General features: G+C 40.2%; 1 protein-coding gene across 13 annotated transcripts in view; it reads right to left on the reverse strand.

Annotated features, from left to right (window-relative positions):
* DPYS (dihydropyrimidinase) overlaps positions 1–16,493 on the reverse strand; it is an 88,052-nt gene that overhangs the window by 52,162 nt on the left and 19,397 nt on the right. For 12 of the 13 annotated variants that reach the window (XR_013396933.1, XR_013396938.1, XR_013396937.1 and 9 more), the window contains exons 3-4: positions 15,911–16,090; positions 12,851–13,040 (exon numbers count right to left, since the gene is read on the reverse strand). Coding sequence is in view for 5 of the 13 variants with exons in the window: in XM_015145843.3 (XP_015001329.2) it covers positions 12,851–13,040; positions 15,911–16,090 (370 nt within the window). In the remaining 8 variants the exon portion in view is untranslated. The remainder of the gene's footprint in view (positions 1–12,850; positions 13,041–15,910; positions 16,091–16,493) is intronic. The other variant, XM_028852854.2, reaches the window with a different exon arrangement.

The raw sequence follows: 16,493 nt of genomic DNA on the forward strand, positions 1-16,493 counted from the left end.
CTGATTACATTCACAACTGGAGGGTTTCAACAGCTCTTAGGAGATAGGAACATCTTCATCATTAATCTCCTCCCACTGTCTTAGCAAGCTTCACATTAGGTTGTATCTTGTCTACCCATAGATGTTCTCTCCTTAGTTGTCCATTTTTTGGCTCAAACCCAAACAAAGAAAAGCCTCTGCCCTTTATGATGTAACCTCCCACTTAAAGGAGTTTCACCATTTGAGAGATATTCAAGATTTCCCAGTAATGAGCAGGTCAAACCAATCCAAACTCTCCACTGACCAGATGACCCATTTATTAGATGACGGTGTTAGAGCAGATGTTAACACCTTGTCTGGATCTGCCAGCAACGCTTCCTATTGAGTCCTGAGATCTGCTAGAGAAGGTTGAAAAATGCAGAGAAAAAGCATAGGCATCCAGGAGCAAAAGCCCTGGCCACTAAATAGGAGGCCAAACATATTTATAGAAATCAGTCTTCCTAGCCAAAAGCATAGAGCCAAACTTTCCTGGACTTTATTTTGATTCCAAACATTACATTTACAAAGGAAGAAAATAATTGAGAAGGAAAACACGTAGAAGCAGCTTGGTAGAATGGATCATACAAATTTAGGTTCAAATCCTGCTTTTGCTACTTTTTAGCTAGTGACATTGTACGAGGTAAGTCATTGCCCTTAGTCTGTTTTTCTCATCTGTGAAATAGGATCACAATGTCCCTCTAGTGTGGCAATTTTGTGAAGGTCAAATAAATTAATGTTTATGAAAGTACCCAGAATCTTCCTGGGACCCTGGAGACATTCCATGTTATGGGCTGAATTGTGTCCTCTGTACAAATCCACATGTTGAAGTCCTAACCCCTGGTACCTCAGAATGTAACTGTATTTGGAAAAAGGATCTTTATGGAGGTAGTAAATTTAAAGTGAGGTCATTAGGGTGGGCCCTAATTCAATAAGACTGTGGTTCTTATCTGAAGAGGAAATTTGGACACATAAAGGGGAAGGTAACGTGAAGACACAGGAAGAAGGTGGCCATCCACAAGCCAAGGAGAAAAGCCTGGAACACATCCTTCCTCCACAGCTCTCAGAAGGAGCCAACCCTGCTCAACCCTGTTGTCACCTTGGTTTTGGACTTCAAAACTCCAGAACTGTGAGAAAATAAATTCCTGTTGTTTAAGCGGCCCAGTCTGTAACACTTTGTTACAGCAGCCGTAGAAAACTCATACACTCCACAAATGTTAGTTTCCTGATAGCCACACAATTCTATTTTTTTAATGGCCAGCTTTTAACTGCTATGCAATTTGATGTAATGTAAATCATCTTGTTCTAAATTTAAGGGACAATGGAGTGTTCTGATGTTCATATGCAAGAAAGAAGAAAGGCAGCCTGGCTAACATGGTGAAACCCTATCTCTACTAAAAATACAAAAAATTATCCAGGTATGGTGGTGCACACCTATAGCCCCAGCTACTTGGGAGGCTGAGGCATGAGAATCACTTGAACCCAAAAGGTAGAGGTTGCAGTAAGCCAAGGTCATGCCACTGAACTCCAGCCTGGGCAACAGAGTGAGACTCTTTTTCCAAAAAAAAAAAAAGAGAAGAAAGGAAACTTGAGACTGAAAATCACCTTGACCCAGTGGCACACTGATTCTGCCTACAGCACTAGTGCCTAAGCATCAGTTCATTGCACGCAAGTAAATGAAACTTGGTGTATTCTTGTTCAACACTGCCAAGCAGCACTCAGCGTGACAACTTGGGAAGAGAGGGGCCACTGTGTGGATTTTTCTCCCCATCTTTTAAAACACAAGAGGAATATATGGGAGTTTACATAAAGAGTTTACATATGGCCGGGCGCGGTGGCTCAAGCCTGTAATCCCAGCACTTTGGGAGGCCGAGATGGGCGGATCACGAGGTCAGGAGATCGAGACCATCCTGGCTAATATGGTGAAACCCCGTCTCTACTAAAAATACAAAAAACTAGCCGGGCGAGGTGGTGGGCGCCTGTAGTCCCAGCTACTCGGGAGGCTGAGGCAGGAGAATGGCATAAACCCGGGAGGCGGAGCTTGCAGTGAGCTGAGATCCGGCCACTGCACTCCAGCCTGGGCGACAAAGTGAGACTCCGTCTCAAAAAAAAAAAAAAAAAAAAAAAAGAGTTTACATAAAATGGAAAATAGGAATACCAAAGCCTCTGTTGACAAAAAGAGTCAAACTCTGTAAAATACTTGAAGAGATTTATTCTAAGGCAAATTTGAGTAACCAATGGCCTATGACACAGCCCTCAGGAGATCCTGAGAACATGTGCCCAAGGTGGCTGGGACACAGCCTAGTTTTATACATTTTAAGGAGACAGGAGACATCAATCAAATACATGTAAGCATACATTGTTCTGGTCCAGAAAGGCAGGACAGCTCAAAGTGGGGGCTTCCTGGTTATAGGTAGATGTAAAAATTTTCTGATTGTCAATTGATTGAAAAAGTTATTATCAATAGAAAGAAATGTTTGGATTATGATAAGGGACTGTGGAGACCAAAATTTTATCATGCAGATGAAGCCTCCAGGTAGCAGGCTTCAGAGAGAACAGATTGTAAATGGTTTTTATTAGACTTAAGGTCTGTGTTGATGTTAAATGCTGGTCAGCTTTTCCTGAATTCCAAAAGGGAGGAGGACATAATGAGGCATGTCCAACCCTCCCTTCCCAGCATGGCCTGAACCAGTTTTTCAGGTTAACTTTGAAACACCCTGACTGAGAGGAGAGGTCCATTCAGATGGTTAAGGGGTCTTAGAATTTTATTTTTTGTTTACACCTCTCTGCAAGAGAACTTTTTATTTTACAAAGACATGACTATTAAGTAAAACTTTCTATTATAAGCAAAACTAAAGCCAAATGAAATCAAATCAAATAAACAACAATCAAATATACAAACACATTAAACAACCACAATCTAGCCCAGTTTACTGTGAGCTGCTTGAGATCTGAAATTGTCTTAATCATCTTAGCAAAGCTAATGCCTAGAGCACAGTACCTAGCATGCACTTGGCATCCAAGAACTTTGTTGTTTATGAAAAACATAAAGAAAATATTTGTTCAGTTCAAATGAGCATCATATTTTTACCCTAAATACAGGAACATGGATATAAAATAGAGGTAAACTTTATTAAGACAAGCTAAAACAAGTTTAACTGTAAACCAAAACAACAGCAAATCAGTGCATTGACAATTTCAGTCATAAATGGGAAACAAATAATGCCAGATACATAGCAAGTGGGGCATCAAGTTAAATTGCTGTGAGAAATTGCCACCATTCTAAACAAATCACAGAAAGGTAGTGAATTCATGAGCCTACAGGTTCTACTGGGAAGTACGAAGGTGAAGTGAACAAAGTATTTCCTAAAAAGCCATTAATGATCCCATATGCCAATACTGTGGCAGAAAAAGAACATGTATAGCTACTCAGACCACAATTTAAAAAGGGTCTCTGAAGCCAATGACACACATTGACACATACATTCTTCGGACAAAAACTAGACTGTAGTGGGTGATAGAAGTCAGAGACTGGCAGACTGGACTGTCCACATGAAACACAATGACAGCTTGTTTGTCCAACTTCACACTTGGGCTATGGAGCAAGGGAGACAAACTCTGCTTCTGGAAGAAAAGGATAATGCTTTAGGGAGAAACACCTGATTCCCTTGCCTCATCTTTGCAAAAGCATCTTCTCACAAGAAGGGTGGATGAGAACTAACCTAGTTCTAGTAGGCTGGTGCAAAAGTAACTGTGGTTTTTCCCATTGAAAGTAATGGCAAAAACTGCAATTACTTTTGCACCAGCCTAATAGTTACTTAAGTTGGACAAAAAAAGACTTAACCATGAAATGGGCATTCTTTGCAAACTGTCAAAGGTGACACCACTTTCGATGGCTTGGACTTGAAAGTTTTCTTCTTTCTGTAACTTGCTTTTCACTTTTTATTGCAGAATGCTAAAAGAAAATATCAAGGCATGAGCAAAAAGAAAGCTCAGGCTTTGGATGCACTGAACATTCCCCACCTCTTCTTTCCCAGTTCACATAAAAATCCTGGTGAAGACAGACAAAAGGGAAAGAATCCAGAGCTGCACTGGGGTTGAAAAAGGATCATGGCTGACTAGGGTTTTGGTAGATTTTAGGAATGTGGAAAGCAGATGGGATAGCAATAATTCATAAAGAAAAGTTAGGCGGAGTGACAGCTTGACCTGAAGGAGTAGAAGGAGTCAAGAAGAGCTTTCCTCCTGGAGCAGAAAGGGCAGTGAAGGGGAGGGGAGGAGGAGGTCTGGGTCTCTCAACACTCACCCTCACCTCTGCTGGGAAATGAAGCTTCTTAGGTGGTGTTGATGCTAGACTGAGGTCCCCACACCTTAAACTGAAGCTGTCCAGTGACTATGTCCCATTTGCATTCACACAGCAAGTTCAAGAAACAGACATGCTTGGTGGAAGAGAAATTCCATGCCCACTCCCACACTGACCAACTGAACTGTCCTGTCCACATATGGACAGCCAAGGATGACCAGACTTTTGAAGAAAACACAAACAGCACATGCACACACAAAAAGGAAGACCAGGAGTTTTATTTTATTTTATTTTATTTTTTGAGACAGAGTCTCGCTCTGTTGCCCAGGCTGGAGTGCAGTGGCGCAATCTCGGCTCACTGCAAGCTCCGCCTCCCGGGTTCACGCCATTCTCCTGCCTCAGCCTCCTGAGTAGCTGGGACTACAGGCGCCCACCACCGCGCCCGGCTAATTTTTTGTATTTTTAGTAGAAACGGGGTTTCACCGTGGTCTCGATCTCCTGACCTTGTGATCCGCCCGCCTCGGCCTCCCAAAGTGCTGGGATTACAGGCGTGAGCCACCGCGCCCGGCATACCAGGAGTTTTAAAAACTGAAAAATTGGCCGGGCACAGTGGCTCACGCCTGTAATCCCAGCACTTTGGGAGGCAGAGGTGGGCAGATCACCTGAGGTCAGGAGTTAAAGACCAGCCTGGCCAACATGGCGAAACCCTGTCTCAACTAAAAATACAAAAATTAGCCGGGCATGGTAGTGGACACCTGCTACTCGGGAGGCTGAGGCAGGAGAATCACTTGAACCTGGGAGGAGGAGGTTGCAGTAAGCCGAGATCATGCCAGCCTGGGCAACAGAGCAAGACTCCATCTAAAAACAAACAAACAACAACAACAACAACAAAAACCCTGAAAAATTGAACTAGAAAGAAACAGAGTAACCCAGGAAACAGAAGAGAATTAAAAAAAAAAAATCTTCATTAGTATTCTTAGATTAAGAAGGTAGGCTGGGCCCAATGGTTCATGCCTGTAATCCCAACACTTTGGGAAGCCGAGGCGGAAGAATCACTTGAGCCCAGGAGTTCAAGACCAGCCTGGGTAACATAGTAAGACTATGTCTTTATATAAAAATAAATAAATAAACAAATAAAGTACAAAATTTTTTTCAAAAAGGAAGATCATGCATCTATCGAAAGAAAAACATTAAAAAGAATAAGCAACCATGGAAAAAAAGAGCACTTAAAAAACTAGAACGTTTTCTTGGAAATAAAGGTGTGATTATCAAGACACAAGTTTATTAGAAGGGCAGGAAAACAAAAGTATTTCCTAAATTGTAGAGCAAAAATTCAAATTTTTTTTAAAAGGTGACACTAGTTAAAGGACATGGAGGACTATGATGGAGTCCCAGGAAAAGAAAACAGAGGAAATGAATATGGAGGAAAACACAGAAGAAATTTTCAGAATCAAAGCTCAGTTGTCAGATTGATAAAGGCCTCTGAACATGAAGGTAAATTTTTTAAAGGCCTACTACTAAATATAGCCTCGTCAGAGGTGTTCCAACCAGAGCGACTCCATCTTGAAGAGGGGCTGGGTAACATGAGGCTGAAACTTCCTGCGCTGCAGAACAGGATGCGGTAAAGAAGCTGGCCAAAACCCACCAAAACCAAAATGACAATGAGAGTGACCTCTGGTCATGCTCGCTGCTCATTACACACTAATTATAATGTATTAGCTATAATGTATTAGCTAAAAGACACTCCCACCAATGCCATGCCAGTTTACAAATGCCATGCCAACATCTGGAAGTTACACAATATGGTCTAAAAAAGGAGGAACTCTCAGTTGCAGGAATTCCCTGCCCCTTTCCTGAAAAACTCATGAATAATCCACCCCTTATTTAGCAGATATTCAAGAATTAACATTAAAAATACCCAATCAGCAGCCCCTGGGGCTGCTCTGTCTATGGAGTAGCCATGCTTTTGTTTCTTTACTTCCGTAATACACTTGCTTTCACTGTACTTTATGGACTCACACGAAATTATTTCTTGAGCAAGATCCAAGAACCCTCTCTAGGGGTCTGGATTGGGACCCCTTCCCAGTAATAGTCTTAATGAAATCTCTGGACATCTAAAATGAAGAGAAAGGATAAAAATCTTACAGATAATGAAAAGTTTGTGATAAGAAGACAAGAAATTGTATAGGGATTTGCCTGTTCCTCAGTAACACTGGATGCCAGTAGAGAAGGAAATTGTGCCTTCGTAATTCAGAAGGAACTATTTCGGAATCAAGAATTCCACGCCCATTCAAATCACCCAACAAGCCTGAAGACAAGGAATCAGAAAATTCACCTTTTACACACTCTTCCTTAAAAATTACCTGAAAATCTTCAAAGTAATTCAAGAAAAGGGGAGATATGGAAACCAGGAATCAGTATATCCAACCTCATTATCCCAGAATGACATCTCTACTGCAGGCTTAGCAAGCAGCTACGAAAAATGAAAGTGAAAGTCAGCAGATTCTCCTCCCACAAAGAATCTCTTCAAGTAGCACTGATTCTATTCAATAGAAAGTGTGATGAAGAAGCTAGAACTCTTCATGATATGGTAAAGAAGGCACATATTTCTTTTCTCAACCTATTTTAAAAAGAGCTAATTGGAAAAATGTCAGGAGAAACAAGAAACTTTACAAGACAATAATGGTCTAAATATGTAGCAAACTAAAATAAGGCATGCTTTTGAGTCCTATTGGAATGAAGAAAACTCACTTGACCTTGACACTTGGAAATAGCTTCTCTGAGAATTAATTTGAATAACACTAACTTGTACTCCAAGTTAGTGCTATAAATTTCTCTGAAGTTCTTTTCTCACTAATAGTTTCTACAGAGAAGAATATTTCCATAATTTTACCCTGCGACAGTTCTAAATTTTAGACTTAACCTATAGAGAAAGCATGGAAGACGTAATCAGAGTTACAGAGTCTGTGTAAAGATAATAATACAGCTGGTAGACATCTGGAGGAGGCAGAGAGAGAGAGAGCATTTAGGGCCTCTAAGTTTCTTTTTCAGCCTATAGAGAAGAGATGTCAGGCTGGGTGCGGTGGCTCACACCTGTAATCCCAGCTCTGTGGGAGGCCATGGTGGGAGGTTAGCCTGAGACCAGCCTGGGCAACATGGTAAAACATCAACTCTACGAGAAATTTAAAAATTAGCCATGTACAGTGGTGCATGCCTATAGTCCCAGTCACCCTGAAGGCTGAGGCAGGAAGATTGCTTGAGCCCAGGAAATCGAGGCTACAGTGACCTGCGTTCTTGCCACTGTACTCCAGCTCCTGTGAGATCCTGCCTCTAAAAAAAAAAAAAAAAAGGAATAGCTAAAACACGTAAAATAAAACACGTAAAATTAAATATATTATTTGAATTGACATTTATTACTGACAAAACTCAGGAGGTGAGAAGTTTACAGGAACTAAATTACTCATTTTTCATAGTTGAGAGTCAAGTGATACTGTCAAAAATTACAAATCACTACAAACTTATAGTTTAGGATTTTAGAGGTAACCACCAAAAACTAAAGATAGATAAGTTTAAAATCACTGGCTCTAAAGAATGAGCTGAGAGAGATAGAAGATATTTACTTTCCATTTAATACTTCATCATTTCCGCCCCCAAAATTAATCTTTTAATGATAAAGATAGCAAAATGATGATAATGTCTTAAATAAGAAATTTAAATGTAATGCCAAAAACCAAAAACCAATTACAATTACAAATTTTAAAACACCAAAACCAGCAAGGTGTGGTGGCTCACTCCTGTAATCCCAGTGCTGTGGGAAGCTGAGGCAGGAAGATCACCTGAGGCCAGGACCAGCTTGAACAACAAAGGGAGACTTCATTTCTACAAAAAATTCTTAAAATTGGCTGGGTGTGGTGGCATACATGAGTAGTTGCAGCTACTTGGGATGCTGAGGTTGGGGGGATCATCTGAGCACAGGAACTTGAGGCCGCAGTTAGCTAAGATTGTGCTACTGCACTCCAGCCTGGGTGACAGAGAGACCCTACCTCTAAAAATAAATAAATAAACCCCAAGCCCATTAAATACAAACTTGATATCCAGGTCTTCCCAACTTCAGATCAATTTCTCCTTTAACAGAGTGGAGAGTGACAGAAACAGTTTGGTCTTTGGGGACACATAGACTTGGACTTGAATTCCAAGTTTAGCACTTACTAATAAAGTGATCTTTGGCTCAATTCACCAATCTCTCCCAAGCCTCAATTTCATCAATCACAAAAGAGTGGTAAAATTGAGCATGAGGCATTATTATGACAATTTTTTAAAAGACAATGTGTATTAAAACGCACTGATAAGATAAGAATATAGTAAAACCTGAAATGAGATAAAAGAGATTAAAATACTACTATGTGCCAGGCACATATTAAGCACTCAGCAAGCTGTTAGTTGTTATCATTACTATCCCGCTCTTCTGGGTATAGAGCTGGCGATTGAACAATAAAATCAAATTTAATAGCATTATATTTCTAGGCTACCACAATGAAGCAATCAATAATTGGATCTCCTTTGTGCCTCCTGGAACCGTGATTCTCAGGCTTTCATATCCATATGAATCACCTGGGGTTCTAGTTATAAGTGCACTTTCTGATTCAGGGAATCTGGATGGGCCCCAAGGCTCTGAGTGTCCAAGGAGCTCCCAGGCAATGTGGAGGCTGCACTCTAGGGACCACACTGTGAGAGTCAAGGCCCTTGAAGATAGAATGGGCTCCTGACGTCAGGTGATCCACCCGCCTCGGCTTCCCAAAGTGCTGAGGTTACAGGCATGAGCCACCTCGACCAGTCTGGCCAACATGGTGAAACCCTGTCTCTACTAAAAATACAAAAAAATTAGCTGGGCATAGTAGTGGGAGCCTGTAATCCCATCTACTCGAGAGGCTGAGGCAGGAGAAGTGCATGAACCCGGGAGGTGGAGGTTGCAGTGAGCCAAGATCACGCCACTGCACTCCAGCCTGGGTGACAAAGTGAGACTCTGTCTCAAAAATAATAATAAAAATAAATAAAAAATAAAAAAGAATGGGCTGGCAATGGTATTTACAGATGGGAGATTTTCATAGTATAAATGTGTAAAACCGAACGATTTCTTATTTACATCTATCTTGCTCTTTTACATTTAGAAATGATGTGAGATAATAAATGAGTGCAGACAGGGTAGATGCATCTTCTGTAAGAGGTCAGTGTGGTCCAACAGCTCTTGTCCCACTGTACCCGCAGGGATCTGTCCTTTGGTTTGCTGATGCAGTCACCATGTGAACAGCTGGGCACAGTTTATGTCCACCCCTTCCTCTTTGGGCCCCTGCTTGATCCCATGCCTTGGTCACATGCATGGGGTAGGGAATCTTTCAAACTATTTTATTCTGAAGCAATGTCGCCTCTTTGACAATTGCACATGAGGGTATTTTCACAAGTATTATACTGTCACAGTAAGTCTGACTCAACTACAACGTTTAGGGTGGTATTTTAAATATTTCGTGTTTATAATTCCTTGGGGAAAATATGAGCAATGTCCCAAAAATTACATACGCAATTTGAACCAGCAATCCCACTTCTAGGAATCTACCCTCAAGATACCCATTTTGTGGTGGGCAGAAAGATGGAGCCCAACAGATGTCCACATCTTAATCCCCATATCCTGTGAATATGTTACTTTACACGGCAAAGGGATTAATAGATATGATTAAATTAAGGCCCTTGAAATGGGGGAAATTATCCTGAATTAATCAGGTAGGCTTAATATAAGGCGCCCTTAAAGTGAAAGAGAGAGGCAAAAAGGTCAAAATAATGTGATGTGAGAAGGTCTCAACCATTGTGGCTGGTGCTGAAGATGGAGGAAGGGGCCACAAGCCAAGTAATGCGATGGGCCTCACAAGGGCTGGCAAGGCAAGGGCTTCCTAGTACGTCAGAAAGGGATGCAGCCCTGCAGACACCTTGACTGTAGCCTGGTGAGACCCATTTCAGGCTTCTGACCTCCAGAACGAATGTGTCTTTCACAAATTGAAATGACATATGCAAAAGGTCATCACTGTGGTTTCTCTTGAAACAGCTGAAGATCAGAAACAACCCAGATGTCCATCCATAGGGGACTCATTGAATAAATACAGTAGCATACTCTGTACTTACAAAAAAGAATGAGGAAAATTTCTGTGTCTAATGTGGGCTGACCTTCAGAACATATTTTCAAGTGGAAAACAAAGCAATGTGTAGACAAGGTGTACAGTATGCTACCTTTTATGTAGGAAAGAAGAACTATATTCTTATTTGGTAAAGAGAAACATGGTAAAGATAGGCCAGAAATAAATTATTAAAAATCATTACTTATACTGTATGGGAAGAAGGAGCTAGAGAAGGCAAGTAAAACTTCATTGAACATTTTTAGATATAACTTTGACTCTTGGACCATGCAAATGTTTTACAGATTCAAGAAATAATATTGAATTTTAAAATAATTTACAATAAAATTAAAATATCTGTATTTACTAGTTTTCTGCCTATGATCTGTATTCTAAAACCCTCTCTAGACTTTTACTTTGCTCCTAATGGAATTCTATCTCAATGAAAAACAAATACCCAAGATCAAGAAACTGCTTCCTGACAGAACTGTCAAAATTGGAGCTTGAAGATGGGTTAGAAGTGAAAATTTCTGCTGATTTCACTGTTCCTTAAATAATATTCTGACATTACGGACCTGGTACACGACTTAACAAAGCAAATAATTACAGACCAACTCATCTCATAGAGTTGGCAACAGCACCATCTGGTGGGAAAAACCTATAACTTTAAAATTGCAGTACTTATATTTTCTTTTTTAAGGGGTGAAATTCTTTTACATACGAGAGTAGCAATCAGAAATGGTTGGTTAATAAGACATTATTAACTCCTATGTGAAATAAGTCTACTCTTAACACAAAATATTGATGGATTACATTTTAAAAGTGCACACAGCTTGCACAAATCATTACTGAACCTTAATGCAACAAGAAGAAATTTTGACAAAATTTATTTTGGTATCAATTATATACATGCCAAAACCATGCGGTGGGTCATGCTTGTAATCCCAACATTTTGGGAGGCCAAGGTGAGAGGACTGCTTGAGCCCAGGAGTTCGAGACTAACCTGGGCAACATGGCGAAACCCTGTCTCTACAAACAATTTAAAAATTAGCTGGGCATAGTGGCGCATGCCTGTGGTCCCAGCTACTTGGGAGACTGAGATGGGAGGATCACTTGGAAGTTAGAGGCTGCAGTGAGCCGTGATTTTACCACTGCACTCCAGCCTGGGCAACAGAGTGAGACCCATTATTTTTATAATGAATCTTATAAAAATACAGCCTGTTTTAATAAAAAAAAAAATTAAAAAAAAAAAACAGCAAGGTTGAATTATAAGACTGTCTCTGATTATCTGTATTCCTAAAATTGAGAGGACAGAAGCTACCATGGGCCTAAAGTCATTGAGTAAAATGCACCTTATTTGTTTTTCGTCCTTTCTCTACCAGTATTGGCAAAAGAATGAAATCATTTATTTGCCCAATGCTTATCAAAAATAGGAGATTTTCTCTTTCCTTTAAGATGAATATTTACATGCTAGACTGAACTAGAGAACTGAGGCAATTAGGCAATTTGGGGTAAAAATAACTTAGGTTTTAAAATCTTAAAATAACTATCATAAAAACACCATTTGGATAATTGCTTCAATTGCTCCAACACCCAAGTGGCTGTCAGATGAATCAATTCAATTCAAAAGAAATTTATTGAGCATGTACTAGGTGCCTTGCACTGCCCTGATTTAGGTAGAGGGAAGGGTAGTGGAGCTGCCTAAGAGATAGGGAAGCTTCTTCAAAATTAATGAAAGAGGGCTAGGCATGGTGGCTCACACCTGTAATCCCAGCACTTTGGGAGGCCAAGGCGGGCAGATGATTAGAGGTCAGGAGTTTGAGACGAGCCTGGCCAACATGGTGAAACCCCGCCTCTACTAAAAATATAAAATTTAGCTGGGTGTGGTGGTGCTCACCTGTAATTCTAGCTACTCAGGAGGCTGAGGCAGGAGAATCGCTTGAACCCAGAAGGCAGAGGTTGCAGTGAGCCGAGATCACACCACTGAACTCCAGCCTGGGCGACAAAGCGAGACTCCATCACAAAAACAAACAAAAACCTGAGAGCTTTGCATTTAACTATCGTATTTAAAAGTGGCTGCTAGTGGCATTGAGTGTGGGGGCATGTGGCTAAAGGAAATGTCCTGGGGTCCCAAGGATGGAGAAGAAATAACAAAGGAAACCTGAAGGTAGAGAGGAAAGGATGAAGATGAACAAAAGTGGGGGAAAACAGACACACATAAGGATAAACGAAACCAGGAGGCTAATAAAAAGGGAGGAAGAAAAGTTGTGAAAATCCACATGCACTCTCTCCTAAACTGAAGCAGAGGCCACAGACATGGACTTTCCTCTTCAGCTAACACTGAGTTCTAAGTGAGGTTACATTCAGGAATTACCGTCTCTCCTTGCATCCGCTATCACCTTAGCTGCAGACTTGCTCATCACATGCACAATGTAGAGAGGACAGTTCACAGCGCTGGCTATGGTGATGGCTCTCAGCGTGGCCTCTGCCTCCACTGCCTCTGGGCGGCACAACTCGTGACCCTCAGGGCCTGTTATCCCCAGAGCCAACATCTTCTTTGCTCCCTAAAAAGACAGCAGGAATGTGCATATGTGCAAGGAAGGTTTACTAATGACAGATATCATTATTTTATCATAAATTAAATGCAATGCCAGGCTTTTGATCTGTTAGGTATAGGGGTGTGTGTGTGCATGTGTGTGTGTGTGTGAACATGTTTGTGTGGGTGTATATATACAACATGTATATTTGGTAAGAATAAATTTGATATTCTAATCATATAAGTTAATTTTCCATATGCATATTTTACCATCACTTTTTTTTTATTGAAAAGGGGAAAAACCAAGCACAGGCAACCAAAGCAAAAATGGACAAATGGGATCACATGAAGTTAAAAAGCTTCCGCATAGCAGAGGAAACAATCAACAAAGTGAAGAAACAACCCATGAAATGGGAAAAAATATTTGCAAACTACCCATCTGACAAGGGATTAATAACCAGAATATATACAAAACTAAAACAACTCTACAGGAAAAAATTTAATAATCTGATTTAAAAATGGGCAAAAGATTTGAATAGAGATTTCTCCAAAGAAGACATACAAATGGCAAACAGGCATAGGAAAGGTGCTCAATATCACTGATCATCAGAGAAATGCAAATCAAAACTACAATGAAATATCATCTCACCCCAGTTAAAATGGCTTATATTAAAAAGACAGGCAATAACAACTGCTGGTAAGGATTGGAGAAAAGGGAACCTATGTACGTTGTTGGTGGGAATGTAAATTAGTAAAACTGCTATGGAGAATAGTTTGGAAGTTCTTCAAAAAACTAAAAATAGAGCCTACCATATGATCCAGCAATCCCACTGCTGGACATATATGCAAAAGAAAGGAGATCAGTATATCGAAGAGATGTACCTGCATTGCCATGTTTGTTGCTGCACTGTTCACTACAGCCAAGATTTGGAAGCAACCTAATTTGGAATTTGGAACCTGATTTGGAATCAACAGATGAATAGATAAAGAATATGTGGTACATATACACATAAAAAGAATGAGATCCAGTCATTTGCAACAACATGGATGGAACTGGAGGTCATTATGTACGTGAAATAAGCTAGACACAGAAAGACAAACATCACATGTTCTCACTTATTTGTGGGATCTAAAAATTAAAACAATTAAACTCATGGAAATACAGAATAGAAGTATGGTTACCAGAGGCTGGGAAGGTTAGTGGGGAGGGATGGCTGTGGGGAGAGGGGGAAGGTGGGGATGGTTCGTGTGTTTTAAAAAAAAAGTTAGAAAGAATGAATAAGATCTAGTACTTGATAACACAACAGGGGCACTATAATCAATAATTGCACCTTTTGGCCAGGCGCAAGGCTCACACCTGTAATCCCAGCACTTTTGGAGGTGGAGGTGGGCAGATCACGAGGTCGGGAGATTGAGACTATCTTGGCTAAAACGGTGAAAACCCATCTCTACTAAAAATACAAAACAGTAGCTGGACATGGTGGCGGGCACCTGTAGTCCCAGCTACTCAGGAGGATGAGGCAGGAGAATGGCATGAACCTGGGAGGCGGAGCTGGCAGTGAGCAGAGATCATGCCACTGCACTCCAGCCTAGGCAACAGAGCGAGACCCTGTCTCAAAAAATAATAATAAAAAAATAAAAAATAATTGCACCTTTTAAAATAACTAAAAGAGTATAATTGGATTGTTTGTAACACAAAGGGTAAATGCTTGAGGGGATGGATCCCCAATTTTCCATGATGTGATTCTTATGCATTGCAAGCTTGTATCAAAATATCTCATGTACCTCATAAATATATACATCTACTAGGTACCCCACAAAAATAAAATAAAAATAAAAAATAAAAGGTGAAAAAGATATGAAGTTATTTCTAATCACAATCTTTGAAAAGCAATATCTATATTTAAGATTTAACATTGATTCTAACAAACAAAATAAAAATACTATGGATCCTTGTTGAAGTGACTCCCTGTCATACTATGTAATCAGTTTTACTTTTCTTGTGGAATAATCCTCTTCACTTGCTCCCCAACCCAACCCACTAAATGGTATTGGACCTGTTCTCTTTCTTCTTCAAAATGTTATTTCTTCCTTACAAAAAGGGCATGAAGTCCAGACTCAGAGTGGTAAAAAGACTTCCTGATGTCATGAAACTATAAAGCAGAAGAGTCCAATTTAAACCCTGGTCTGTTTTTTGTTTTGTTTTGTTTTGTTTTTACAGCTCACGCTCTCATCTCATTATTCCTCTCTGCCTTGTGGCCACTGAGCCTCTATCTCACTCACTTTAATGGGAGCTGAGCCTAGGGAGTTTAAAAAAAAAGTCAGCTAATATAAAGGGCAAGAGACAGCTCTTTAAATCTTGCAGACGGTGTACCCTTCAGGCATTAATAATGGGACTAACATGAGAAATAAATATCATCTAGATTCTTCCAGAGTACATTTTAATATCCAGTTTCTGAAAAGAGCAGGGCTTTAAAGAGCTACCTAATACACTGCTTAAGTCATCAGATGACACTGATGTTGTCCACGCTTTGGTATTCTGAACCGGCAGCCTGAGCTTCTGAAAAACAACAAAGCCAAAACTGTGCTGGAGGACACAAAGAAAAGTATTTGTGTTTTCATAACAGCACATGTTTGAGATCTAAGAGCTAGTTTGCAGGGGGAAGTCCTCATTCTAGTGCATATACCACCTGCATAAAGCTGAGAGCAGGGACTCGAGTAAATGGAGTCGGGAGTTTCTGAGTCACAGAAAATCCGTTTCTGAGCCACAGAAAATCCATTTCTGGATTTCTCATGTTCCAATGCATTAAATGAGTTTACCTATGTAGTCCCAATCATCTTCACCTTAAGTTATGGCTGCTGTCATTTCTGTAGAAGCTTTGGAATGCAAATGCGTACCTCTGCAATTAAGTCTCCATTTTCTGCATGGACCTGGGCAATTGCTCCGATTTCCTTGCATTGAGAGAAGGCTGCGTACAGCTCCAGGTCTCTCACCATGTACAGATCTTTATAGGCCATAAACATCTTGAAAGAGTTAACACCTTTATCTTGCACAAGGATTTTCATTTCTTCTCTAACCTAAAAGGAAGCAGCAACCACAACAACAATATGTTACTCTAATTTAAATGATAATTTCAACATTCTCTAAAACGTTGCATTTGGAAGAGAACTAAGTAAAATAAGGACAACAGTTTAGTTCCACAAAAATGCAATCAAGGCCTTGATCTTTCTCCAAGGTTATACCCCATTTCATCTGATAAACTGCTGCTGCTCTCATACTTTTAAATCATGAAAAAGTGAACAGCTTTTTCCAAAATACTTTATTTCTGTACTTGGATATAAAATTCTCTGCATCTATCTCCCAATTCGAGAAAATTATTCTAGAAAATGACCTTGAAGCCAGGTTGGCAGCAACAGAAGCAATCATGGATCCAGCAGGAATGAACATTAATGTGAGGTAAAGATTCAGGTTCAAATCTGA

The sequence above is a fragment of the Macaca mulatta genome, chromosome 8 (genome assembly GCF_049350105.2).
Source record: "Macaca mulatta isolate MMU2019108-1 chromosome 8, T2T-MMU8v2.0, whole genome shotgun sequence".
In the NCBI taxonomy this organism is placed as follows: domain Eukaryota; kingdom Metazoa; phylum Chordata; class Mammalia; order Primates; family Cercopithecidae; genus Macaca; species Macaca mulatta.